Here is a 24,731-nt window from a genome sequence, read left to right as displayed (position 1 = left end):
ACTTTTCAAAACAAAAAATTAATGAGTCCAATAAAAATCGAAACCAAAGATAAGTACTTTAAAAAGAAACATTTTATTTTTTACAATCCACATTACTCAATCTAATTTTTGTTTTATCACACGCCGTGAAGTGTCGATTTGCATGTTGGATGCTCTGAATTTCACGCTGCAAAAATATAATACCGTCACAGTTTTAAAGTACGTCAATCACCTCCTTTATCACGGTCACAGAAATACCGATTACATAACAATAAAAATATCTCCACCATATTTTAACATTCTTACAGATTGCAGAACTGCAATTTAAACGCATTTGGTATAATGCAGATAGCAGAGATGTTAGTGAACATTGGTTGCATAGAAGATTTAAATTTGGATATGAATCCAAACGCGCAGGAAAATTATCATTTGCTATGTACACCTGCAGGGAGGTACACAATTTTTAGTGTAACCTGGTTATAGCGCGTTGTAATAAATAATTATCTTCAGCTTGAAATATTTATCCTTGAAACTTTGTGAAATCACTGATGAAGGTGTAATGAAAATTGCGAGCGAATTAAAGTACCACAACCCGCCGAATGATCCGAAATTGATCATTTTAAATTTGGCAAACAATCATATTACAAAAGATGGAGCAGGTCACATAGGCAAAATGCTACGAACGAATAGGTAAACTTACCGATATTCAATCTGTGTATCTCTTACTACATCGCTAATGCAATTATAGATCTCTAAGATGTTTAGTTTTACTGGGGAATAGAATATGTGACGAAGGAGCATCATTGATATTACGCGAACTGAAAATGTACTGTAATCTCTTCTAATTGGATACTACATCAATTAATATTTAATTCAATTAACTCATTTAATTACTGAAATTAGAATTACCTTAGAGCATGAAGAAATTGTAAAGATTCGACGTAAAAAATTCGTTGAACTAGAATTATTGGATGAATGGGTAACTTTAAAATTACTTCTTTCCTGAATGTAAGACTGATAATTTGAATTAATTATTTAAAAACAAAACTAGATGGAACAAAGGGGAAGCGAAGAGATCGATAAGACTATAAACGAGGAGCCGTTAAAAAAAAATGCTAAGTCACGGACACGTCAGAGTTTAACGAAACGATCTAAAAAATGTAAAACTTATACAAATTACGAATTATCCTTCTCTTTGAATTAAGATATTGCTTACAGTCCTTCAGGAAACTTCGATAAAACCGAGGGAAGATGGAAGTTTTATTCAAGGAATTCAAGCCGCTGAATCCATGCAAGTAATTAAAAGTTATAATAGTTATCTGTAATAATGACATGATAATTTTAATTTATACGCCATCATTTATAGAAAATTAGGATGATCTTAGGACACGAGAACTCTTATCCTTTTAGAACAGAAAGCTTCCCAATGAATGGAGAAATAATGGCAACTGGAAATTTAGAGTTACAATATTTAGACTTAAGCTGTAATTACTTTTATATTACTCTTACTACTATGAAGGATTGGCACAAAACTATTTTTCTATATAGACAATTACTTGACGACGAGTATTCTTCAGGAGTTGCTTAACTGTCTTTACTATCAGAATTACATGCTACTTGGAGATACAAGCAAGGGTCTCTTATTCATTCTGATCGAGGTAATAGATAATACTCCTACAACTGGTTGTATATGCTTATAAATCTATATTTTAAGGGAGGAAATATTAGAGATGAAAAAAACAAAGATTGGATTACATTCGAATCACTTTTGCGACAGAGGCAAAGCGGAGAACGTTTGTCAAACAATGCTTTTCGAGAATTTGTATCAGAAGAAGCTATAATCTTACGACAAAATGGCATCAGCCTTAATGCGTGAGATTCTTGAACATTATACATATACTACTTCGAAATGTATTATTTAACATAAAGGAATGATACCTTAATTGATACCTTCTATACAATACTGGGAAAATATAAAAATTCTTAATAGACTAAGAGCTAATGACAAGAATTTAACGTGACTCGATAAAAGGGTAATTTATACGTAAAATGTTAATATTATTCTAAATTAAGAGAAAGCTTAATTAGCAGAAGTCAGTTTGTGGTCTGAAAGCGTGGGTGGAAAAACAAATATGCAAATTTTGAAGAGAAAAAAGTGATAAGGTATAAAGTTGAAAATTGGTATTTACATTGTTTTTGTAAATATAATGGAGGCTAAAAATTGATAGAAGCACAGGTGGAGACTAAAGGATTGGTAGAAGTCATCAAAGTTATAAAAAAATTACTGAAAAATACGTGATAAGGTACACTTCTGCCAGTTTGCATATTTCTATAAAACTGTGTGCAGTTGGCAGAAGAAGTAATGGAGAACTAATATTGAGAAAATTGAGAAACGCATGTGATGCGTGGTAAACGCTTATCAGCCGTTGTTGTTATCCTTTCGCTGTTTTATATGTGTACGTCATCAGGTACATTTCTGCCATTTACTACTGCACATACTATCATGCTGTGATATTAATTGCAACCGAAGGCATACAAAGATTGGAACATATTCTTTGTGGAGACATCTTATTTGAGGAAGCATTATGAGGATAACGAAAAAATGACGAAATTAATGCAAAAGAAAGAGGAAATGGTCTGATCACGCTGAAGTCTCTTATCGTTTGAACTTTTGACCCTTCATGCGAGTGCGAGGCCAGGTTTATACGCAACGAACGACTGGTAATATTGCTAGTTTCGAGTTTCAACGCGTTGCGATTTGCCACAATGTTATTTCACATCGCTGCCGCGGCAGTGCTGACGAACATCGCAGTCTTGGAGATCTATTCGTTCCTCGAATTGCCGGAAAATGCGAATATGCAGTACCTAATGGACGAGGTAAATTTTCTAATTCTAGTTTCATTATATAATAATATTTACAGAAAGTATATATTGAGGTAAAAGTGAGCGCTTCCGCTATATATTATAACGTGATATGTATATTAATTAAGTAATATATGCCAAAAGAGAAGAATAAGTGGAAATATTGCAGATAATTGTTTATCGGTGTAAGAGTACAGATCTGGAAATCGAATATGAAGTAAACATGGATAAGAAAAGTAGTCGTGGATAATTTTTGACTATAGAAATTTCTATATTTGATTAAAAGATAGTGCCTACTAATCTAATTATCAGGATATAATTTTTAACGCAAGCAAATACCGGAAATGCATTAGAGTAGGTGACGAGTACGCAGCATCCGGAAAAGAAGTGAACACTGATGACCTCTAGAGTGTCGAAGACATCAAAACATGTACAACAGTATTGGTGGTATTGGTTAGATCAGGCGCTGTCAGGCGCCAGGTCTATCAGTAAAACATTTGTGATACATTTTGTTAATTACTGATAAGATTCGTACTCAAAAGAACACAGAACTATTTACAGTTCTTATTTTGTGGTAAATTATTGAATGTGAGCAATTCATTCCCTGCGGACGGAAAACGAGAAATAAGTTTTGGTTTGCAATAACCAAGTTTTAGAATCGACCAGCGGCACGATCTCTTTAAACAGTGCTAGAATTGGTCGTACCGTTATCAACACTGAGGAGAATTTATTAATAGACTACACCCATTGTCAGTGGCACTATCTCTTTAAAAAAATCCCAAACTGATTCCGCATTGTTATTGAAGACAAAGTGAATTTTTAAAATATCTTGACGAGTAACGCTATCTCTATTAAGATAGAATAAAAAGATTCATTTTTAAAGTTGCGATTAGCAGTTACAATGGAAGATAAGACCTGCTGATTTAACTGATACGCAAATTACACCTCAAAATGTACGAAAATTTGTTCAAGAGCCCACTCCACCGTGTGTTTGTATATGGAACACTAAAACGAGGAGAACCCAATCACAAATTGCTTCAAGACTCTGAAAATGGTTACGCGAAATTTTTGGGACTTGGAAAAACCTCCGTTCCATATCCGTTAATAATTGCAACTAATTATAATATACCGTTCCTATTGAAGAAACCTGGCTTTGGCCACGTGAGTACTGAATGCATTTACTATTATCATTTTGGATAACGTTGTTAATGCAACTATCTATTTTTAAGAAATTCGTGAGTAATGTAGCCATCTAACGCTTATAATTTCTCAAGGGATTTTGGATATAATTTTTTAATCAAATCTTCTGTGTTCAAATGTCACAAAGTAGATTACTAAAGTAGATTGTGCTTAATTTTAATTTTATTATTTTATTATTAACATTACCTTCTATTAGTGTGAATTTGAATTTTTGTGTGTGTTATTCGAACTAACACGATTAAACTTTTGAAATCATCTAATCCACAATTAATTTGAAATTAAACGTACATTAATCTTTTTTTATGTAGCAAGTCTTCGGCGAAGTATACGATGTTGACACAATGATGTTAAAAAAGTTAGACGAATTGGAAGAGCATCCAGCATTTTACAAACGGTTTGAGGATAGCGTTCATTTTGCGCCAGAAGCTAAAGTCAAATCGCCTGACAAATTTGAAGAGGTAAATATCTTTAAAGGCGCGCTGATTTTCTACGACATTATTTTACTTAAGGAACTCTACATTATTGTTTTAAAACAAAAAGGGAAAATAAATATTGCATCTAAAATATCTTCAATTGCCGAGAATCATAATGATATAAATTGAACTTTAGAGACATTGATTTCATTGACTTCTCCTCAAGTTAACAAATTTCTAGTATTTTTCTACTACATCAAACGAGAAAGAATGAAAAGTACTGATAGCATCACAATTCTCGACCCTCCAATTAATACACACAATTGTTATTAAATTAATCGGCTCAATTTATTATCAAACTTGTTTCAGGTCAGTACCTTAATAAAGGTCTGGATATATTTTCTACCAAAGTTCAAGGCGTCCTTATTGGAAAGTCCAATGTACAAGTCGTACAGCAGCGAGGGAAGTCACGGACTCAAATACTGCGAGAAGTATGTTCGCGACCCCTCGTACGATCACAAAAAAGAAGTTCAATGACATTTTATCCCCGAAAATATGTATTTGTTTCCAGCGAGGAGAGTACAATAAGGCCGGAAGACCTGTTCTGACCAAGCTGTTTTGCATAATATTTTGTTGTCCCTTCGTCATATGAACGCTTCGACGTTATGTTGTTACTCGTGGTAGTTAATAAAAATGTAATCTAATCCAATGCATTTCTTGCTACCGGTAACGGCGTTCCTTATTGAATTCCTTCTCTCTTAGGAAGACCTTTAGGGTTGCCGAGAATTATTCGACCGCAACGAGTTCACAATTTAAACGACGACAATAAGTGTTTCGCAAAGTAAATTAATCGCTGAAGAGATGATTCGACTCGTGTAATAGGATGTCGTATTAAAAATTCGGAAAGCACCGTAAAACTTCATATAACAAAAATGAATGATGCCCTCGTAACACTTATGTACATTTTCGAAAATATATCCCTTAATGTATATCGTACAGTATAATGTACGATTATAAACCTGCAAAAGACAGATCTTTCTTCTTTCCTTTTATTATTCATTCCACACAAAAGTCCGGCACGAGTATTGTAAGTTTTTTTCTTAAATTGTGTACAATGGAACGAAATAAGAAACATCATGAGAAACAAATTCATGGTGTGTTCGACTCTGTGCTCTTCTCCGTTATTCATTATTATTTAACTTCATCGTTCATCGCATTACACCCCACACTTTTCCTTTCGCGCACTCTTTCGCTTCATTTTTTACCATCTTCTTCCGGTTTAACAGTCGTGATAAAATTACTTCAACTATTCTCTAACAAAGACAGGCGAACTCTTTGTCACCCTTCGTACGACTTCACCTTTTTCTTCTTCAATATTAGATTTTAGCGTTTGCCAAATCACAAGTGACATCAAACCCCCTTTTACCTCTTCGTTATTGGTCAAAGTTCGTATTCTCGGTTGTGCGAAGAATTGATTACAATCGATTTCTGGGGTTGATGATGCTTGTATAATACAGGGTCGGCCAATCAGTTCGTATACGTTTAAAAAGATAATAATACAAGAATTCGTAACACCTTTCAAATATTACGTAATGCGCCAGAATTCGAGTTTGTAAATGTATGAACATAAATGGATCGTTATGAACCTTGTATTTTGCGAAACGAACAAACTGATTAGCCAAACCGAACAAGCAAGTTTCGATTCTCGCATATGGAATTTGTGTATTTCTACGTAAAAATGCCCGTAAAAAGTGCCTTCGATTCTCGAGATAGAACAATTGTGACGGTCAACTGCGCAACCAAAGAGACTATGTCTATCGCAGCACTAATTTTGCACTCGTTCAGCACGCAAATTTTGTTCTCCTTTTCCCAGAACCAGCGTGAGTCGTGAAGTCACCGACACATCGTTGATGATTCGCAAAATTAAAATGCTTAAGGCAGTACTTATAAGTTGTCCTAGGAAATTTATTATAAATAATCACATTTTTCTTATCGTTCACTATACAAGGCTCCGTTTCTTTCCCTACCTCGTTTCTGTTTGTCTGTATATGTATGTGTACGCTCATGTTTTCTTCTTCGTTTCGTTTCTTGCAATTACTTCTCGTCTCGTATTCCACCCTCACACAAATAAGCGTTAGCAACCTGTGCCATCCAACCTCATGCTAACGCTGTCATTTTTATGAGGGTGGAATACGAGAAATAATTGTTACAAACAAAACGAAAAACTAAAACGCATCTCTGCCCCTATTCTTTTTTTCTCTTGTGACAGTCGTAAATCAATAAAATTAATCAAACAAGCGTCAACAAAAGCATACTTATCAGGACATAAACCAAGAATAATAGTTCGGATAAATGAAGCCGATTAAAAGCGAAGTATATACAAGAAATACAAAAGGAGACACACGCGTGAACAAATATATGATACGTTTCTCATTTTTTTCTTAGCATCGTGCTTCACGCATGTGTCTGTTCTTTCTGTATTTCTTGTATATTCTTCGCCTTTAACCGGCTTCACTTATCCGAACTATCACTTTTCGTTTATGTTTTGATGCCTTCATATCATGCATAGTGATGAGTTCGCACCGTTCCAAAGCCCAGCCCCGGAATTCAATTATTTCCATGTATTATATATATTTATACATGTATTTATATCTATCTTAATTCACCTAGACTTTTGTGTTCCTTAACGTACGTTGCCGTTGAGCGAAACGATTATCCGAGGAATAAAACACGGCTCAACCAGGATCGGTTTTACATCGAAAAGCTTCATTGATAATTAATCTGATGGTGATCAACTTTCTCCTTTCGCGTAATGTATATGTATAGTATATCTCTCGTATTAAATAAGGTTGTCACACATGACTGTTTTAATTCTAAAATATATTCCCGTTCAACAATTCGGTGATCGATCGACTAACGCGAAAGTAAGGAGCTAAATGAAAACAGCAGCACCGTGTAAAAATAGAACGAGCGCAAGAACCTTTCACGCATTTCATCGCGAAATAGTAACACTGTTTTTGCACAAAAATATGAGCGATTTCAGGTTTGCCCTGAATCAACAGTACCTTCTCCCTCTTTCGCAATAAACGGTGTTTTCTTGTGTATCGATTAAAAAAATTAAATACAAAACTGGTGCTAAATGTAGGTTTTGAGCATATTTTTTTCGTATGAAAAAATAAACGTTCTCGTCTCTGTACGCATCGCGTACGAATGAAATCGTACATCCGGTTACACGATAACAGTTGAGATCGTCTATCAAATAAAACAGGATCTTTCTATTTTCCTTCATTTAGTTTCGATCATCAAACTTTTCGAAAACTGGGGCATGGTACGTGAACTAATGATGCATCCTATCCGTACACCGTTTCTTATCGCATGTTCTATACTCTAGAAAACATATTTCATAGCGCAGCTGGGCCACGAAACGGAGAGAGGCGCTGAGACGTAATTAATGATGATTGTGTTTATCGTTTGATCGATTAACGGGTGATTTCAGCTCTGATCTTGCGACAGGGCACCGTATTTGTTACCCAAAGAGAGCTTCGGCGCTTGAGCTTGCGCATCCTGCACGCTGTACGATCTACTTCCGCCTCGATTACGTACTTCCTCGAAAGTACCTTCATCTCGTTTCCTGAAGTGAAATTATTGTTCATGTGTTATACACTCAAATGATTCTTACGATGCTTTGAACAAAATCTACAAACAATCGATAAATCTAATCATCTTACCGTCTGCCCCATGGCCCGACTGGCTCGTTGCTCTGTTGCTGTTTAGTATTTAAAGTTGGGAAGTATTCTTCACTGTGTATATCTGGTGCTATGTTCTTTGCTCGTGGTCTGGGACTAGGAGCTGATGGCTGAACTCGTAAATGTGGTGGTTTATAACTACTTCCTGATGAAGTAACAGGTGGTAGCGGTGGTGGAGCTGTTTCTATCACTTCTGGCTGTGGAGCAAGTTCAGGTTTCTTCCATGGACCAGAGTGCTTGGTACCACCTTCTCCTGACTCTCCATCAGAACTGTTGTCACCTGTGCCTTTCTCATCGTCAGACTCAGCGTCTACGGATTCATTGACTGTCAGGTTTCCAATTTTCAGCCCAGTGTAGTCCTTCTTCTCTTCTTCAAACTCTCTCCATTCATCTTCGTCCTAAATAAATGCATGAGAAGCACCCATGAAATGATGAAAGAACAGTTGCATTTGATACTGTGGGCGATTTACCAGGATTTCGTAGAGGTGTTTTAACGAAACTTATATTAAAGGGACGAGGAAGGTGGACAGAAAAAGGAATAAAAACTGTTCGTTCAGAAAAATTGATTCTCCATTGAAAAACCATCGAAACAACTGTGCACAATATCTCAAGAACAGCTGCTGTGTTTTAGGCAAGTTCACAATGGACACAACCCGCAGTCGCGCAACGATCTAATTATATAACGAACAATCAAATCATCTGACACCGATGTAAGATGAATCATATTAAATTTCAAGTGTCCAAATGACTAGATTAATTTCGGCAATCGTAAGAATGACGTTTGCACGAACAAATATGGCAGCAACCTATGGCACACTGTTAATCGGTAGTTTCGACGTAAACGATTCACGATTCGACAAACGGGAATATAAGGGAAAACTGAACACGGTGTGGAACACACACGAAACAAACGGTTGTTCACCTCGGTCTGTAGAGTCTCCTCGCCTTCCGGGTTCAATGGTTTATCTTTCGATTTCTTCACCAACCGTTTACCCGTTTCTTCCAATTTTTTCGCTATTTCCTCCGTGGTCGTGAATTTTTTCCCTTTTGCTTTCTTGCGATCCTTTTTCGCGAAGAAATCGTCCAAATCGGCCATACTGTAATCACTTCCGCGATGCACACGCGATTATCCGTCGAGAAGGCTTTTTCTTTAAGGGAGCACGAGGGACAGCCTTTACACGGAATGATCGGAGGCACCGCTGCTGCTGTCCACATGGGCTTGTCTTAGCCGGAAGTCAGCTAGTCACTTCGAAGTCAATGGAGTTCCTAAATACGGGCACGACTTTCGCAGAGACTGATTTACGCATACGAAAATACGTGAATTAAACGCGCCGCGCGATAACACGGGTTTCTTATCGGTGTATATCGCTTTAATTTTACGAAACATTGAGATATCTTGTCCTCAACAACGAATATGTGGCGCTGGCTGTCTAGCAGAAGACCGACACAAAAAATCCAAGGGCTACCTAACCTACAAATTTAATCGCGTGCCTCGAAATTACATAGTCATCTGAGCGGTTTTAAGAAAGTTGTAAATAACAGTCCTGTTGTGTTACTTACAGATCGTGACTCAAGCTCAAGAAATCGTGGGTAGGGGTAACACGTGCTAAAAACGTGACTCGTGCAGAGGTTAATTGATCCACAATTTTTGCGTGCAGCGTGTACCATCGATGGCGCCACGAGTTCCTTCGTATCACTTCCGGAATACGAAATGACGCACGAATTCAGACAACCATATTAGCCTTAACAAAATAATCATTTTTCTCCTCAATCACGCTCGTGTTTTTCGTACGCGTGCTTTATTGACTTCTATACGTCTCTTTACGTTGTTCGCATTAGAAGACTTTAAATGTGGCTACGTTTATAAGTAAATAAACAAGACATCCTATACACAATCGAAAAGGCATTCCACATCAACTACTGTATTTCATCTACGTTGCAGCTATGGTACATCTGTACAGTTGTACACACTTTCTTCGTTGCACGTTAAACATTATACAAACATTTTTCTAAAAACCTTTACTAAAACTACTGAGGAGATACTCCTCGGTACTAAAACTTGTCACAATTTCAGTAAATGTCTACTATGAGAAAGACAGAGTCTTCTTCAATTCTGTTGAGATTACTTCATAATCTAACATATTCAACGAAAATCTGTTAGTAACCAGATTTTTTGTAATGCAACATTATTAAAAAATGGCAGATACAATTGTTACTTTGAATTTAGCGCTTCGGGCAGCCCCACTTTTTATCCGTTTTGGTAGGGGTTACGCGGCCGCGCATACGTGAGCAAACATAAAGGGGATCCGTGATCCGTTTCCTCAAGTACCAGTAAGTAACCGTGTGCACCGTGTGTAGTCTGTGTAGTCAGTCGGTGTAGTCTTGTCACGAACCGTTACGACCAGAGGTGTCTCCTATCCTCGCATCGGTGTACTGCACGGTGAAGCTTTACTATTTAACCCGCCTGCAGTAAATATCTTGATTTGGCAAAGATTCGACAATCATCGCTTTTTTCAAAACTCGTTCACTGATCACGAGAGAGGAGCAAAGATCAAAAGGAAAAACCGATCCAGTAGTTCACAAGGTTCATGTGTTACGACGCACAACGAGATGAAGCTCACACGAAAGTGTTTCGGGAGCATCAGCAAGATGTTGGACTTTTACTCGCAATTCAACCCCTCGCCGCTTTCGATAAAACAGTTCATCGATTTCGGTAAGTGTGAAACGAACAATCGAAAAACACAACATATTTTACGAGCAAACACTGTACAACTCTCCGTTCGACTGGCTCCGAATCTCGAGAGTTCACAGACTACAGACCTAGGTCAATACCTTCTTTACCTCTTCTTTTCGGGGATGTTTTCCATCCCTTCTTATCACTCGTCTGAATAGGTAAGGGGAGTAACGAATATATCGAACAACGACCTCGAATAAACTTAGGATATCGTATTCAGGGATGTTTCGGTTAAAAAATCATGTAACGTACCCGTGGCATAGTACTCGTGACGAGTTTATATACGTTCGTGCGTTACAGTTTCACATTTTAGCGAGTGGGTGTTAGTAATGACGTTTTCGTATCACTTGATTTTGACACAGCTGGGAAATTGGTTCATTCACGATCATTTTTTATCAATCTTACGTTCAACTGCGACGTCCAGATAAAATCGATGACAGAGTTCTACTAGTAGAGTATGAAATTAAGAATATGAGATGATGTAATTGTATATTACGCGCCACTAAATACATAGCGTAACTGAATTTATTTTCCATTTAGGATCTTCATAAAATATAATATCTAAATATAAAAGTAAGCGATTAATTTAGACCCGAGAAAAATACATAACGTTAGAAGTACAATTATCACTTTAAGCAAATAAGTAAAATCTTTAATGCTCATGATAACAATTGAACAATCTGTTGATCGATTTTTTATGAATCAATAAAAAGATTTCTTGTGAGTATTAGTAGTTTGTTTTACATATTACATAATAGATAATACTTTACATTGAAGATACTAAAGGAAATGAAATATTGAGTGGAATTTACCATAAAACTGCAAAGGGTTCAAATCGAGAAGGGATTGTCGTAGTGATCGGAAGTGCGGTAGAATATTATTTACATGTATTGTGGTTCTTCGGTAAAAATATCAGAAGTATTGTAAGTAAAGTAAATCACGGTGAAAGCAACTTCCAAGGCAGACATTCCAGACATTTTCTATACAGTACCTCGAACAATGAAATAAACTCGGAATTATGTTTACAAAAAAATGTGATGGAAGATTTATAATGTTCCACGGTTGATCATTGCAGTCCAGGTTCATAAAAATTCCCATGTTTTGAAAACATTTAATGTAGACACCGTCGATTACTGAATTATTTGGTTGTTCCAACAATATTTTGGTATTAAATCATAGACTGTAGACATTTTGTCATCGAGATCACATTAAGCCAAGTTAGCTAATTCGCCTTGCATCATCTGTTGATGAAATTGCTTCATCATCGATTAAATTACAAGTTCATTGATCTGTTTTTATTTTAATAATTTTTATCAGAAAGTTACTCTTAAAAGTTTTTGTTGTATTGTAAAAATTTTTTAAATGATGAAGAATAATAAATTCTAATTTAGTAGCTAAATGCGTATTATATGACTCATGGAGAAAAAGAAATGTTCCTACTCAATTTACACGGATCTTATTTTTAGAACAAAAATTATTTCCGACCATATCAGACATAGCAAATACTGAATGATGTATCTTTTTCTCATTCACTAATAGCCTCTCTGTTTCGTCTCTCACTTTTTTGTTTTCAAGTTGTCGAATAACACACGCACGCAAGTCAAGCGATCATCACGCATTTCAACATCGCATATTGTTCTCATGTCGCTAATGAATCGCGAACGTCTGAATAGGTGGCTCGATCGCGTACGTCACAACAACGTAAGAGATAGTCTAATTAGCACGTATTTGATAACTATCTATAAACAAGACTTACGTAGTATAGTATTTGTAGACTGTATCCAAATTGGAATTTACAAATTCTTATTGATACGATCGATACTGAAGCTTATCTTGCTTTTTATTGTTAGGTACTTTAAGATTAATACAAATGCCCCGCTTTTCATAGCAAGGTCAGGATCCAAACGATTTCCTGTGATACGCGTAACCGGCAATATTATCACGGTAGTATCGCGTAAGCGTTTGTTTATTGAGTCGACTGTATAGCAGGCAAACATGCTAATGACTCGAGTCACGAGCTGCAAATACATGCATAATATCCTACCTTGCCTTTGATCCTCTCAGCCTGCAGTTTATAATTAAGAAGAATAATTCATTCATTGATTCATTTTAAGGTAAACAACCAGCTAAACACGCCGGCTAAGACTTTATCGCATTTAAAAAAAATCGTTCTCCGACGGATAGATAATAAGTAATATCGAGTAAAAGGTAAAAATGAAACTGAAACAGTCTGATAACGGCGACCGACTCTGGCAATAAATATTGACCCGCCGCCTTTTAAGCCACGTGTGGCGACCAATACTTGGTAAATCTGGTTCACATAAACCGCTTTAACCACAGCCTGCTTGATAAACCAGGGCTCTGTAAATACAAGGTACATATACATATGTATGTACTATTTTTCAAATTGTTCTCTTTTGTGCTAATGTTTCCTAAATTGTTTAAAGAATGATCTATACAACCCGATAGATCACTTGATAGACGGATAATATATTTGAGAGGTACTAGAACAGTCAGTAGTACTAGCGAACTGGTGTAATCCAATCTAAAACTTCTTGCATGTATTAATAAATTTTTAGCAGATGCCTTTAGCGAGAATGGAAGGTCGATCGATTGATTTTGCAAAGGCAAACTATCTGCCAAATTTGGTCACTACCATTGGCAGGTTTTACAGGCGTTATAACAGCAAGTGCATTATTAAAGTTATTGGAGAGTTGCCATTTCTCTCCCATTCGATACATGCAGCCATTTAAATTTTTAGACTTTGTACTTTCGTTTCTGAATGCTTGCCCATGCGGGTCTGACGTAAATCTATGTATCTTCCATCAGCTCCGAATTCGTACACTATTCTTGACGTAGTTTTCTCAGAATGATGTTGATCATTTAGTTTGGATACATGAAAGTCAGGGCCATCTTCGGGCTACAAGTCCTGGCACGAAATACAAACTTAATCTTGTCGATGAGTTTTCCATTAATGACGACCAGATTGTATTCTTTGCTTACGTTTCCAGGGGGAAGTTTTCACAAGCTAAAGAGTTTGACGGAAAGAAAGTTCCATTCTTTGAGAATCGACTATATAAATTGTCGAGTGACTTTGGCCGCAGTCCTGTTGCTGCTCTTTCATGTATGTAGTTATTTCCACTTTTCCTATTCTTAATTTAACAGTAGGACCGATTGACATCTTTTCTCCTTGCTATTTTTTTTCTTTACTCGTAATACTTTAATTCTAATAGGACATGAAACACAACTCGATAGAGTTAGAATACATAACAGCTCGTAATAAAAAATTTGCTAACGTAGCAACTCTCCCCTATGGAGGGACGAAATATAATACAGAATGAAATTTATAGTGCACATGGTATGTCTATATTTATCGTTTCTCTGGAATAACAACGTTTAAATAAAAACGCGGACAAGGACTCCCGTTATATTATCGATGGTCTCCAGTGCAACCGTGACTCCAATCGATTCTTTTATTTCATAACATTTACAATCGGTTCACTAAATTACTCATTCGTTTTTCCTCCCTTCACTCGTATCGAAAATGTTGTTTACCCGAGCTCTTTATTAGCGTCAATTGTCTCCATATGAATTGACACTAATTCGGTCATTTACCATACGTTGTACCTATACGTCTATGCTCGGTGCAACGTATTCTATTCACGCAGTCGGTGTCATGAGACGTGCATTGGCCTATGCACCGACGATACCGTGCGTGTGCGTGCCTACTTTACACATTCAGATTAAGGCTTTAAAACTAAACAGCTGCTTCCTCCGACCGATTATAGCCGCCCGTCGACCGTTCTAGAACCGAGTATAGTATGGGACATGGGACGGAAGGCGAATGCCTTCGTAATCACATACTCACGTCCATGACCAATCATTGTTTTTTTTCAATAATGATAAGGCTCGCCTTATATTGTTTGATTAAAAAACTTGATTGTAAACGTAATAAACTAAAGTGGCTTTAAGTATAATGTTCAATTTAATATCGATGCCCACGCCATATGTTACAATAAACAAATGTTTGTTGAATACCTAATATGTTGGAGTGAAGATAGTGGGTTATCGTTCATTTGCACACACTGTTATCTTGTACGGGACATCTGCACATGTTGGTACTGTTCGCATAGGCGATTAGGGTGTTCCCAACAAGTTCCGTCTGTTATGGGAGAAGCAAGTACTCGGAGCCACAGCCTGGACGAGTTTTTATCCCATCGATGAATCAGGTTTACGCTGGAACAAGTGCTTACTATCCGCCCCTTCCAAGATATCCGACGGCTGATCGACTTTCAACTGAGCTGATGAATCTTCCGGGTTAACTCAAGGTCGTCCGTCGATTTCAATTTCTGGTTTCATTTATTTTCTCATGCAATTATTTACGAAGAGAAAATTCATTTCCACGCGCTACGACTACGGAAAAGCAGTCTTTGGTCACAGTACCAGTACGGTACTTCTATTACGCAAGAATGACTCACGCATTATACCAAATAAGCAAATAGTCACGAGTATCTGCTGATTAACATTGTATCAAACATATCTCCTCGTGTGTTAAATAATATAATTATAAATCGTCCAATAAATTTTTAACACGCTTTAACTTAACAGGAATCATGAATTATTCCTTTCAGGGAGATACGTTTGAACAAAACTATCAAAACATATTCATCAAATTTGGCAATGGTAATTAGAACATTTGCAAGTTGCTTTTTATTCAGCTGTATAAACCTATTGACTTTTCGTAGAACGATAGGAAATTAAGCTTTGTCCGTTCCACGAATATTTTGTGCCACACGATTCAACTATTCAAAATGTGACTGTATTTATTTTTTTTTCGGAAACTGTTTGCCAAGCGAATAAGGCAAATTATCATACCGTTTCGATAATTTCTATGATGAAACGTCGGCTATTCTTGACACTTGTGTTCATTGATGTCGTCGCGCGTGCAGACAGAAATATTTTCGTAACATTATAATCTTTTACAGCTAAATAAAGTATAGACGTGTGCAGAAAAATTAAGAAATTAAACATACGGCGACTAGCTTATCCGACTATGAATATACATAAAACGTTGTTAGATTTTAGTACACATCTGTTTACATATGCGTAGTAGAATTTATAAATATGTACGTATGAATAGATGAATTTTCTTCATAAAGAACTTCGGACTATGAGCACGCAGTTTTTCTCTGCAAAACTGAGTATAGTCGTCGGTCACAAAAATATTTTCTACACACGGGAGTTACGTGATGGTTCGACACCATTCTTTCCTGCCTTTAAATTTTATTACAGTCGCCACGGTGTGGCATTGAGTCATCGTAACGTTCATTGGAAGCGAGGCCATTTACACGAAAACATTTCCACATCCTTTATTCTATTATGTCAATCCTGCACTAAATTAGATTCTTTACAACCACAGAATCACATTAAAGATGTATAGGCTATATATACTTAAACGATGCTAACATGTTGAATTTGTTATTATAGATTCCTATTACTACTAGAAAGCTACCTGTAAAATTTTTAATTAATTCATGGGTTTTTTGAAAAATTATAGTGACTTAAAATTTGCATGTACTCTCATGGTAATCAGCAATAACCTAAAGAAAACTTTACTTTGATCTCGAAAATAACCCAGAAAAAACGGTAATAAATTCCTGAAATTTTTTATCCAAAATCATTGTTCTTCCGACGTCTGATTTCTTTTTAATTATAGGAAATGCGTTTTTCTAATGTATACATAAACTTTTGGGATTGACTGTATAGCCAATACATCCTTAAGTGAAGCTGATAAAAATGGAACGTCCTACATTTTATATTTTACCAATTTCATAAAAAATTGATTAACCTTTTGAAAATCAGTAAAAATAGAAGTAATTTCACGATGAAGACAAAGAACCTTGAGCCGTTCAAGAAAATTGATTTAAGGTTGTTTAGCTGACCCTGTTAAAACGTTTGCGGCCATCGTCATCTTCCTGAATTAAAGATAATGTCTCATGGCTCACAGTACGGTTAATCTTGTCAAGTTCGATCTATCTGGACATTTGATCCTCGATGTCCGATCTACTGAATAAAAAGTACACTTGGATGGACTTTTCATTTCTCTAAAGGTATAATTTCCCGCAGCGTCAGACTTGCGCGTTTGGACGTAAGCGTGAAGCGTCTAGTGTGAGCGTTCACATTCAACTTTCACGACTGAATGTCGCACCCATGCACACAAGCATGCATTTTTAATATACTATATAATTTGACTAATTGAATGTATCAAAAGTTAAAATTACTTTATTATGTTACATTATATATTAAAAGTGAAAAATACGTGCTTGTTTGCGTGGACGCTCATACTAGACGTTTGATGCTGCGGGTAAATCTTACCACAGAATTTATAAGACATCAAAGTTTGCGCCGTTAATCGACTATAATTATAACTTCCATGCACGTGCTACAATACTTTGTGGCTCGTTTTTCTGCACTTTACGTAACTCTGCCATTGAAGAGTTTTTATCTCGTGAAAATTGAGTTGATGATGATTACTTACAATGATGTGAGTTTCCTGCAGAAACTGCGTTTGCGAATTTGAATAAATACAGCATCAGTTGAAAAATGATTCTGTCGGTTTGCAATTTTTTTCAGACGCGATATAATATTGTTACATTTTCCCTGATTCTTTAGAAAACAATGTAGCATCATAAATAAAATTCGAATAATGAATCGATTCGTTTGAATCTTTAATAAAGAACACGCGACGTCGGTTTTGTAACACCTTCTTTGTACTCACATGTATATGTATGTATAGTTAGCAATGCGTCACTCAACGTATATGCTATTCATTCGTCCCTGTACAGAAGGCAATCTAAATTACTTTGTTCTCTGTGAAATGCAGATAACATCTTCTCGTCAGTGCAACGGTAATGCATATTTGTTGAACCGTAGCCTTCACGTGCAACTGTACGAAACTTCGTAAACGTTTTGTCCCAACGTTAATGAAATACGATTCTTCACGAATCTCCGACCTTAGAAAGTAACCGTGATTTTCTTGGCAGATCATCGAAGCGGACTATGTACTGTGCCTTGAATGAAAAACTATTTTCGTGTAAATGAGCATGAACCCGTTTTAGTTTCAACGATTACGTGCTTAATGTCCATGTGAACAAAGTCTAAAAGCCGAAAGACTTCATTTCTGATTACATGAAACATGTAAACAAGCATCACGAGAACATATCATCTTCCGCCCGTTCATTTCGCCAACTTCAGAAGTCGCATCGATTAGATATATCTTTTATTTCTATTTTCGCCTTATTATTAATCTAGCTAATGCTTTAAGCGTCCCTCGCTCATGACGGAAGCAACGGACGAGTTATCAGTCGCGACTGGCGATTAGTAATTTCTTTCTGACCATTATTCATGGATCTTTTTGTTTACGTCTGGCCAGCTTTTTCCGCATTAGTTAATGCGGCTCTATACATGGTTGTAAAAAAGTGGATAATTCAAAGGTTTTTTAACATCCACGAAGATATACAACCAGTCCAGAAACGTGGAGATAACGTTCGAACGAACGAGTGTTTGTCATACATGCGAACAAACATATTGTTATCAAACTTGTTTATCACCTTTAAAAGACAGATTCATTTTTCTCTATATTCTTGCCAATGATCGAACTCGATAAGCTAAATCCGGATACACTACGATGATTTAGACTTACCCAACCGTTATTAAATGTCATCCATGTGATATCGAAGGGTATCGACTTTACGATTCACCTACGAACTCTAACATCTACTCAAGCTATAAAATAATTAGCACATGCGTATTTATCATTTTTTTAATGTGTTCTTTAATCAAATTTCCGCAATACTAAATTTTAATAAACAAACGGAATTTGTACTATGACTTTAATGGAGTTCGAATGTGCAGTCATTTTCACATAAAATTTTTCCGACCCCTATTCAGTCTGGCTCGTAGGATATAAGGTCAATACATGATTTCACGGCAATTTATTATCGGCAACCGATTGGACTTGGCAGTGGAACAGTTGCTCAGTGATTTACTCTATTAGGAGGGAACACAATTTCCTTTAATGGAAAACCTGGCGTGTGGAAATTCTGATAAAGAAATGCCGTTCCCCTTGTCATTGACTTACACTCCTTAGTACACAGTCTGATGTTAAATAAGTTACGAAATAGTTAAGTTAAATAAGTTATGAAATCAAACAGATGCTAATTAAATGAATATTTGGAATGCAGAATATGGAATTGTGAAACGTAATTTCAATAGTAAAGTGATACCTCGTTCGCGACATAAAACAATGCCGTACTCGAAGAAACTTATCGGTATTACCTGACCTCTTGACTAATGTAACATAAGGTAAACAATCCAATTATGCAGCGGAGTCAAACTTATTGTGCGATGAAAATATATCGCTAAACGACTACGTAAATGATGGTCAGAACTTACAATATACTTTTCGCGTCCCTTTGCACTTTATTAAAAAACATTCACTCTACTTATCGTCGATCAATTTGCTTGACTTTCTCCACCCAGTAAATCGATTTTACTGGAAAACAATTTATAGACCATGTCTCCTAAACCTATTCTATTGAGACAGTTCTCCTTGCATGCGACCGAGAACCTTGATATTCTTTCACAATTACATTATTTGTCGACCGAGTTCTTTTGAAATCATAATTATTCTGTCGTTCAATTAGTCTATCCAGAAATGATGAGTAATTTCTTTAAAAACTGGTTGTCGGTACCTCGATGCGAGGCTAATACAAACATTCTATACGTCGTGAGAGAACTGATAAAACGGTCTCAATCTAACCAGGGTCGTGTCCATGCGATCATATATTCTAGAGATAGTAGCAGGAAAATAAAAACAGATACGCGTATATGTTTATAGTTAGATATGCTTTCAACTACTGTCTATGTCATAGATTCTATGACCTACTTGTAGCTTCGCTAATGTAACATTACAATACGTACGTAGTGACGCGACTGCATTCCCCTCTAATCTATGTTTTCAAACATACATAGATCCCTGTTGTGCGCAGATGTTCCTAATTAAATTAATTGTAACACCAATAAAGTTTTTTTTATAATAAGACATAAATGTTTCATTCGTAATTTATGACCACGAATGAAAGCATGTTTTGTAAAAAATCGTTCTCCTTTTCCAACAAGACAGACGAGATTGCACAACTGAGTTGTTTGCAGAGTTCGTCGGACTGTATGTCTTAGATTCATCAAAACAACACTAAATAAACTCTCTTTGATAGGAGGTTTATATCGCTGAGATAAAATCGTACGATGCTATTACAGTTTTCCTTTATCATTCCTCCTTCCCATACATCATAGACTAACAGTTATGAACGCACGATACACTTAACAACAATAAATAAAGCAATGTATCAATATAATTACAATAAATCATTGCAATAATAAATTATATTATTAACAACGATTATATAGTATAATTAGAAAATGAATTACATTGTTTTAGGTCTAAGTGCGTGCGAGAGGAAGTCTTTTATATTTCTAAGGAAAGAACTACCGGTCCGGCTCGCTAACATTATGAAAGAGATCCACCTACTACCGGACAACTTACTGAAAATGCCCAGTGTGGGTATAGTTAATAAAATGTATGCCACTTCATTCGAGGATATTCTGCAGTTCGAAAAAGTCGAAGTCAACGAGGCCACTCTGGACACGTGAGTCTCCGGCTCTTCGGTCTCAAGATTATATATAAAGATTCGATATAAAGATTCGCGTTTGATACGTTTGGCACAATGCTTCGCGTACAAAAATACAAGTCTCTCTGTTTTAAATAAAGTAAAATGTTGATTGTTCTTTTTTTATAGATTTTGCCAGACTTTAGTAAAAATCCGGAACAGGCATAAGGACATCGTTGAGACGATGGCGCAAGGTGTCTTGGAACTGAAAGAATCCCATGAAGTTGACGTTCAAACGGAGAACAATATTCAGTATTTTTTGGATAGATTTCTCATGTCTCGAATCTCAATTCGTATGCTGATCAATCAACATAGTGAGTTGATTACTCGATAATCGCTTATTCGTTTGATTTTGTTTAGTAGATTTTCAGTCTGGCACAAATGTCTCTGTCTTTGTTTCTGTTACAGCTCTTCTATTTGGCAATGAACTGAATGGGCACAGTACGCACGTAGGATCCATAGACCCGTCGTGTGACGTTATCAGTGTTGTGAAAGACGCATACGAGAAAGCGAGGTTGCTATGCGATCAATATTATCTGGCTAGTCCGGAACTGATAGTCAAGAAACATAATGGCAAGTTTGAAAAATGTTGATTGTACTCTAGAGTATTGTAAGTAGTAATGATATAAACAATTTTCTGTAGTAGGTATAGTGACAGTGATAGAAGTTGCCATCGTGAAACCTTTGATTTCAATTTCACATTGAATACAGTAAATGCAAGAAACTAAATGTAGTTTTTAAACGTTGGGTGATAGAGAAGCTTTCAAGGTGGCAATTTGCCTCAGATATTGTGATAAATATTGCGAGAAAATAGGTATAATAATTAATCACATGCCAAATTCTAGAGAAAAATTTACTTTGATTAAGAAGTCGCATCTCATTGTTATTCATTCGTTTCTTTTCAGAATACGAACGATGTAGCGAAATCAGAATAGTTTACGTGCCGAGTCATTTATTCCACATGCTGTTCGAATTGTTCAAGAACAGTATGCGAGCTGTTATGGAACACCACAGCGATAGTTCGGATTATCCACCAATAGAAGTGATCGTATCGCGTGGCAAAGAAGACATTTGCGTCAAAGTAAGATTTACAAAATCATCATCTCGTTGTTATAAATGTCTCTCGATGTTATCAAACTGATAACATCAGATTAGCGATCTGATTTATAAATAAAAAATCCGTTCGTGTAGAAATCGTATTTAACGTTGTCAGTATTGATATTCAAGCTTCGATATCTGACACGTGATATGAGACATGTCAGTTGAAACGTTGACGAAACACTTCATATTCGTTCATGATAGCTTCGAATTAATTCTCGTTTTATCGATAATTCTTACAGATGTCCGATCGAGGTGGTGGTATACCTCGCTCACAGATGGACCATTTGTTCAAGTATATGTACAGCACGGCACCAAGGCCGACCACAACCGACCCTCTTGCTGTGCCGCTTGCTGGATACGGTTACGGTCTTCCAGTATCTCGATTGTACGCTAGATATTTTCACGGTGATCTCGTTCTCCAGAGTTGCGACGGTTACGGTACCGATGCCATCGTGTACCTCAAGGTAAGATTCCGTGATCTCCTGATTGCGCAATACACGTCTACTAATACTTTATTCTCGGTACGAACCGTTTCACTCTATAGGCTTTATCGAACGAAGCCAATGAACTGTTGCCAATCTTCAACAAGACTTCATCCAAGTTCTATCGAACCCAAGTATCGAATAGCGACTGGAGTAGTCAGTGTGGTGGCGGAATGGCCACGAGGCAACTACGTATGAGCAACTTTCAAGGGTACAAGCTTCCACAAGGAATGGAAGTCAGGCAATGCTAGCGAAATTTTAGTCCTATGGATCAAAGAACGGGGAAGTAAGTACGCAGATATTTCTTCTCGATGATTCACATTTCAAGAGTTGCTAATCAATTTAGAATCAATATCTATGCAGTATTTATAATACGTCATACAACGTTTAATATCGGAGATTATGTGCCAATCTGAGACTTATATCAAATACAAAGAAATACAGCACACATAATATTTCAAAATAGTTAGATATTTTTCACCGTGTCCGCACATGAATCGTTCTTAATGTTTCAGTGTTTCCTCTTTAACGAAATATTTCGCTAATGAATTCTAAACGATCGACGGAACATCGAAATTCGACAGATTGCTAAGGAGGCTCGAAAAACAGCTTTGAAACTTTCGTGTGTCACGTAGAAAAATAACATGACGATCGATAGCTCCTGTAATCGGATTCGTATTTTCCACGACAATTTGTGATCATTGCTTATGTCGAATATGTGAAATAACTGGTTACTCGTTATATCTATGATTACGATACCTAACATATCACAATTATTGAAAGTTACATCTTAGGTTTTTTGTTATTTTCTTTTTTCTTATCTTGACGTAATGATGAAAATGATGAAACGGATGGGGCATCCAGATAACACTAAGAGCTTGTTTTTTCAGACAATTATCTGAACGCCCCGTTAAAATTATTTTCCTTTTTTTATACATTTACATAGTAGTATCTATCATTGAGAAAGCATTTTAATCATATGATTAATTATGAAGCATTTCTTTTTCGAACAAGAAATAATACGGACGAATGTGATAGATTCGTGACAAGGGTTTTCTTACAACTTGATGCGACGAAATGTGAACTGTGATTGATGTACGATTTTAGTTGAATTTCATAAGTAGGCAAACGTTAAGCTCGTTAATGTTAATCATGTTAATTAGATTGACTATCTTTAACTGTACAAAGAAAAAAAAGATAAAATTGATAACTTAAAGATTACTCAAAAATTGCGAATTATACAAAGTGATATATACGTCGCAACAAGACTAGTTGGAAAAAAAGAGTGATATATTATACGTATTTACTTCATTCTCCTCGAAAGTATTTTATATACCGTGAAGAAGTAAGTGCACACACATCACTTCAATGACATTTTTCATGAACTTTTATAAAACTAAACGAACAATTTGTACACAATACATTTCTTTCCTGGGAAACGATATGATTCTCGTACGTGTCTCATTTATACTTTTCATGTATTCTATGTGCATTTTTTCGTAACGGATGTGTTAATATCGACTCGAGAAATTGAAATGACTACTGTAAGCACTACCAAAAGGGCGTACTTAGAGCGTATCATGAATAATTGTTCCTAAAATCAGTAAACGTACACGATACGAAATCGTACGAATTGTACCGTATGTGGAAAATAGTATCACATTGGCAATCGTTTTTTAAATGTGAATGTACTCTGTATGTTTTCACGTGTATATGTGTAATCTTACGTTTTTTAGAGTAATCAAAATTATGTTTGTCCATGGGACAATTTCTAGGAATAATTACTGTAGGGACATTCGTGTGCATAGCACGAATAAAAACTTATAAAACATTGTTAATAAACATATTGTAAGATAAAGGAATAGCTTATAAAACATTGTTAATAAACATATTGTAACATAAACGAATAGCTATTCTCCTCCTCGATCAATTGTAGGGAACTTATAGCATTAGGAGAATTAACAAGGCAATGATTTTTTTAAGCAAAGTCGTAGGAGCATATAATTGATTTAAAATATGCGTAAAGGGATGTTGGAAGTGGTGCATTTTGAAGATGGCATCGTTCAAACGGCCGATGGCATCGTAACTTGTCTATCAAGTAAAGTATACAAGACAGGCGTTGTAATGCATTGCTGTACTTTTATTACGTTTGGCCATGCGTACCGTAAGTATGAGGTTTGCGCTTAACAAATGTTCCTCTCCCACTGCACGCTTGCCAAATAGTAAAAAGTACATCTTAGCAATAACAATAATTTTCATTTATAAAATAACGCTACCCTATTTACACATCTGGCGTTTATCGGTGTGCTCAAGTGACTCAACAAAACGTTCTACAATTAGCGTCGACAAGTGAAAAGTGAAATTCGCAATTGTTGTCCATTGTACGATACTTGAATATATTTTTCAAGAATCGAACAACTGACGATGATTTATAAATTAGATTCCAGCCGATTTTTATTTAATAAAACTATTAAAATTGTAATGTA

The 24,731-nt window shown here is 36.1% G+C and overlaps 4 protein-coding genes across 7 annotated transcripts in view; 3 read left to right on the top strand and 1 right to left on the bottom strand.

Annotated features, from left to right (window-relative positions):
- LOC108633007 (uncharacterized) overlaps positions 1 to 1,679 on the top strand; it is a 2,456-nt gene extending 777 nt beyond the window's left edge. The window contains exons 3-10 of the mRNA XM_018037909.2: positions 328 to 431; positions 490 to 669; positions 728 to 805; positions 883 to 958; positions 1,031 to 1,139; positions 1,198 to 1,274; positions 1,346 to 1,463; positions 1,528 to 1,679. Coding sequence (XP_017893398.2) covers positions 328 to 431; positions 490 to 669; positions 728 to 805; positions 883 to 958; positions 1,031 to 1,139; positions 1,198 to 1,274; positions 1,346 to 1,463; positions 1,528 to 1,679 — 894 coding nt within the window. The remainder of the gene's footprint in view (positions 1 to 327; positions 432 to 489; positions 670 to 727; positions 806 to 882; positions 959 to 1,030; positions 1,140 to 1,197; positions 1,275 to 1,345; positions 1,464 to 1,527) is intronic.
- Positions 1,680 to 2,710: 1,031 nt separating this feature from the next.
- On the top strand, positions 2,711 to 5,158 carry LOC108633035 (putative gamma-glutamylcyclotransferase CG2811). Of its 2 annotated transcripts, XM_018037967.2 has the most exons (5): positions 2,713 to 2,856; positions 3,814 to 4,002; positions 4,350 to 4,499; positions 4,824 to 4,945; positions 5,026 to 5,158. In XM_018037967.2, exons 1-5 carry the CDS (start codon positions 2,746 to 2,748, stop codon positions 5,060 to 5,062), a joined length of 609 nt encoding a protein of 202 aa, XP_017893456.1. In that variant the 5' UTR covers positions 2,713 to 2,745; the 3' UTR covers positions 5,063 to 5,158. The 2 variants fall into 2 exon arrangements, with proteins under 2 accessions (XP_017893455.1, XP_017893456.1); XM_018037966.2 differs by having other exon boundaries at positions 2,711 to 2,856; positions 4,824 to 5,158.
- Positions 5,159 to 5,631: 473 nt separating this feature from the next.
- On the bottom strand, positions 5,632 to 9,852 carry LOC108633034 (protein CDV3 homolog). Of its 2 annotated transcripts, none has more exons than XM_018037965.2 (4): positions 9,761 to 9,852; positions 9,123 to 9,466; positions 8,183 to 8,598; positions 5,632 to 8,085 (listed from the first exon to the last, which is right to left on the bottom strand). In XM_018037965.2, the coding sequence occupies exons 2-4, from the start codon at positions 9,294 to 9,296 to the stop codon at positions 7,947 to 7,949; spliced, it is 729 nt and encodes a 242-aa protein (XP_017893454.1). In that variant the 5' UTR covers positions 9,297 to 9,466; positions 9,761 to 9,852; the 3' UTR covers positions 5,632 to 7,946. The 2 variants fall into 2 exon arrangements, with proteins under 2 accessions (XP_017893454.1, XP_017893453.1); XM_018037964.2 differs by having other exon boundaries at positions 9,123 to 9,671; positions 9,761 to 9,851.
- On the top strand, positions 9,851 to 24,148 carry Pdk (pyruvate dehydrogenase kinase). Of its 2 annotated transcripts, XM_026811011.1 has the most exons (9): positions 9,851 to 10,913; positions 13,946 to 14,058; positions 20,434 to 20,641; positions 20,792 to 20,976; positions 21,071 to 21,235; positions 21,568 to 21,743; positions 22,003 to 22,227; positions 22,308 to 22,531; positions 22,761 to 24,148. In XM_026811011.1, the coding sequence occupies exons 1-8, from the start codon at positions 10,789 to 10,791 to the stop codon at positions 22,494 to 22,496; spliced, it is 1,386 nt and encodes a 461-aa protein (XP_026666812.1). In that variant the 5' UTR covers positions 9,851 to 10,788; the 3' UTR covers positions 22,497 to 22,531; positions 22,761 to 24,148. The 2 variants fall into 2 exon arrangements, with proteins under 2 accessions (XP_026666812.1, XP_017893451.1); XM_018037962.2 differs by lacking the exon at positions 13,946 to 14,058.
- The last annotated feature ends 583 nt before the right edge of the window (positions 24,149 to 24,731 follow it).

This window comes from Ceratina calcarata, unplaced genomic scaffold (genome assembly GCF_001652005.2).
Source record: "Ceratina calcarata isolate Rehan_Ccalc_2016 unplaced genomic scaffold, ASM165200v1 scaffold180.2, whole genome shotgun sequence".
Classification (NCBI taxonomy): domain Eukaryota; kingdom Metazoa; phylum Arthropoda; class Insecta; order Hymenoptera; family Apidae; genus Ceratina; species Ceratina calcarata.
This window is presented reverse-complemented; position numbering and strand designations above follow the sequence as displayed.

What these genes read in the sequence shown, in the direction of transcription:
- LOC108633034 (XM_018037965.2), bottom strand. Translation starts at nt 9,296, where the DNA reads ATGGCCGATTTGGACGATTTCTTCGCGAAAAAGGATCGCAAGAAAGCA. An exon ending in AGGAGACTCTACAGACCGAG is followed by an intron (nt 8,599 to 9,122) that starts GTGAACAACCGT and finishes GCATTTATTTAG; the next exon opens with GACGAAGATGAATGGAGAGA. An exon ending in GTCGGGCCATGGGGCAGACG is followed by an intron (nt 8,086 to 8,182) that starts GTAAGATGATTA and finishes ATTTCACTTCAG; the next exon opens with GAAACGAGATGAAGGTACTT.
- LOC108633035 (XM_018037966.2), top strand. Translation starts at nt 2,746, where the DNA reads ATGTTATTTCACATCGCTGCCGCGGCAGTGCTGACGAACATCGCAGTC. An exon ending in TGCAGTACCTAATGGACGAG is followed by an intron (nt 2,857 to 3,813) that starts GTAAATTTTCTA and finishes AATTTGTTCAAG; the next exon opens with AGCCCACTCCACCGTGTGTT. An exon ending in CGCCTGACAAATTTGAAGAG is followed by an intron (nt 4,500 to 4,823) that starts GTAAATATCTTT and finishes AACTTGTTTCAG; the next exon opens with GTCAGTACCTTAATAAAGGT.
- Pdk (XM_026811011.1), top strand. Translation starts at nt 10,789, where the DNA reads ATGTGTTACGACGCACAACGAGATGAAGCTCACACGAAAGTGTTTCGG. An exon ending in AAAACAGTTCATCGATTTCG is followed by an intron (nt 10,914 to 13,945) that starts GTAAGTGTGAAA and finishes TTACGTTTCCAG; the next exon opens with GGGGAAGTTTTCACAAGCTA. An exon ending in TCCTGTTGCTGCTCTTTCAT is followed by an intron (nt 14,059 to 20,433) that starts GTATGTAGTTAT and finishes ACATTGTTTTAG; the next exon opens with GTCTAAGTGCGTGCGAGAGG.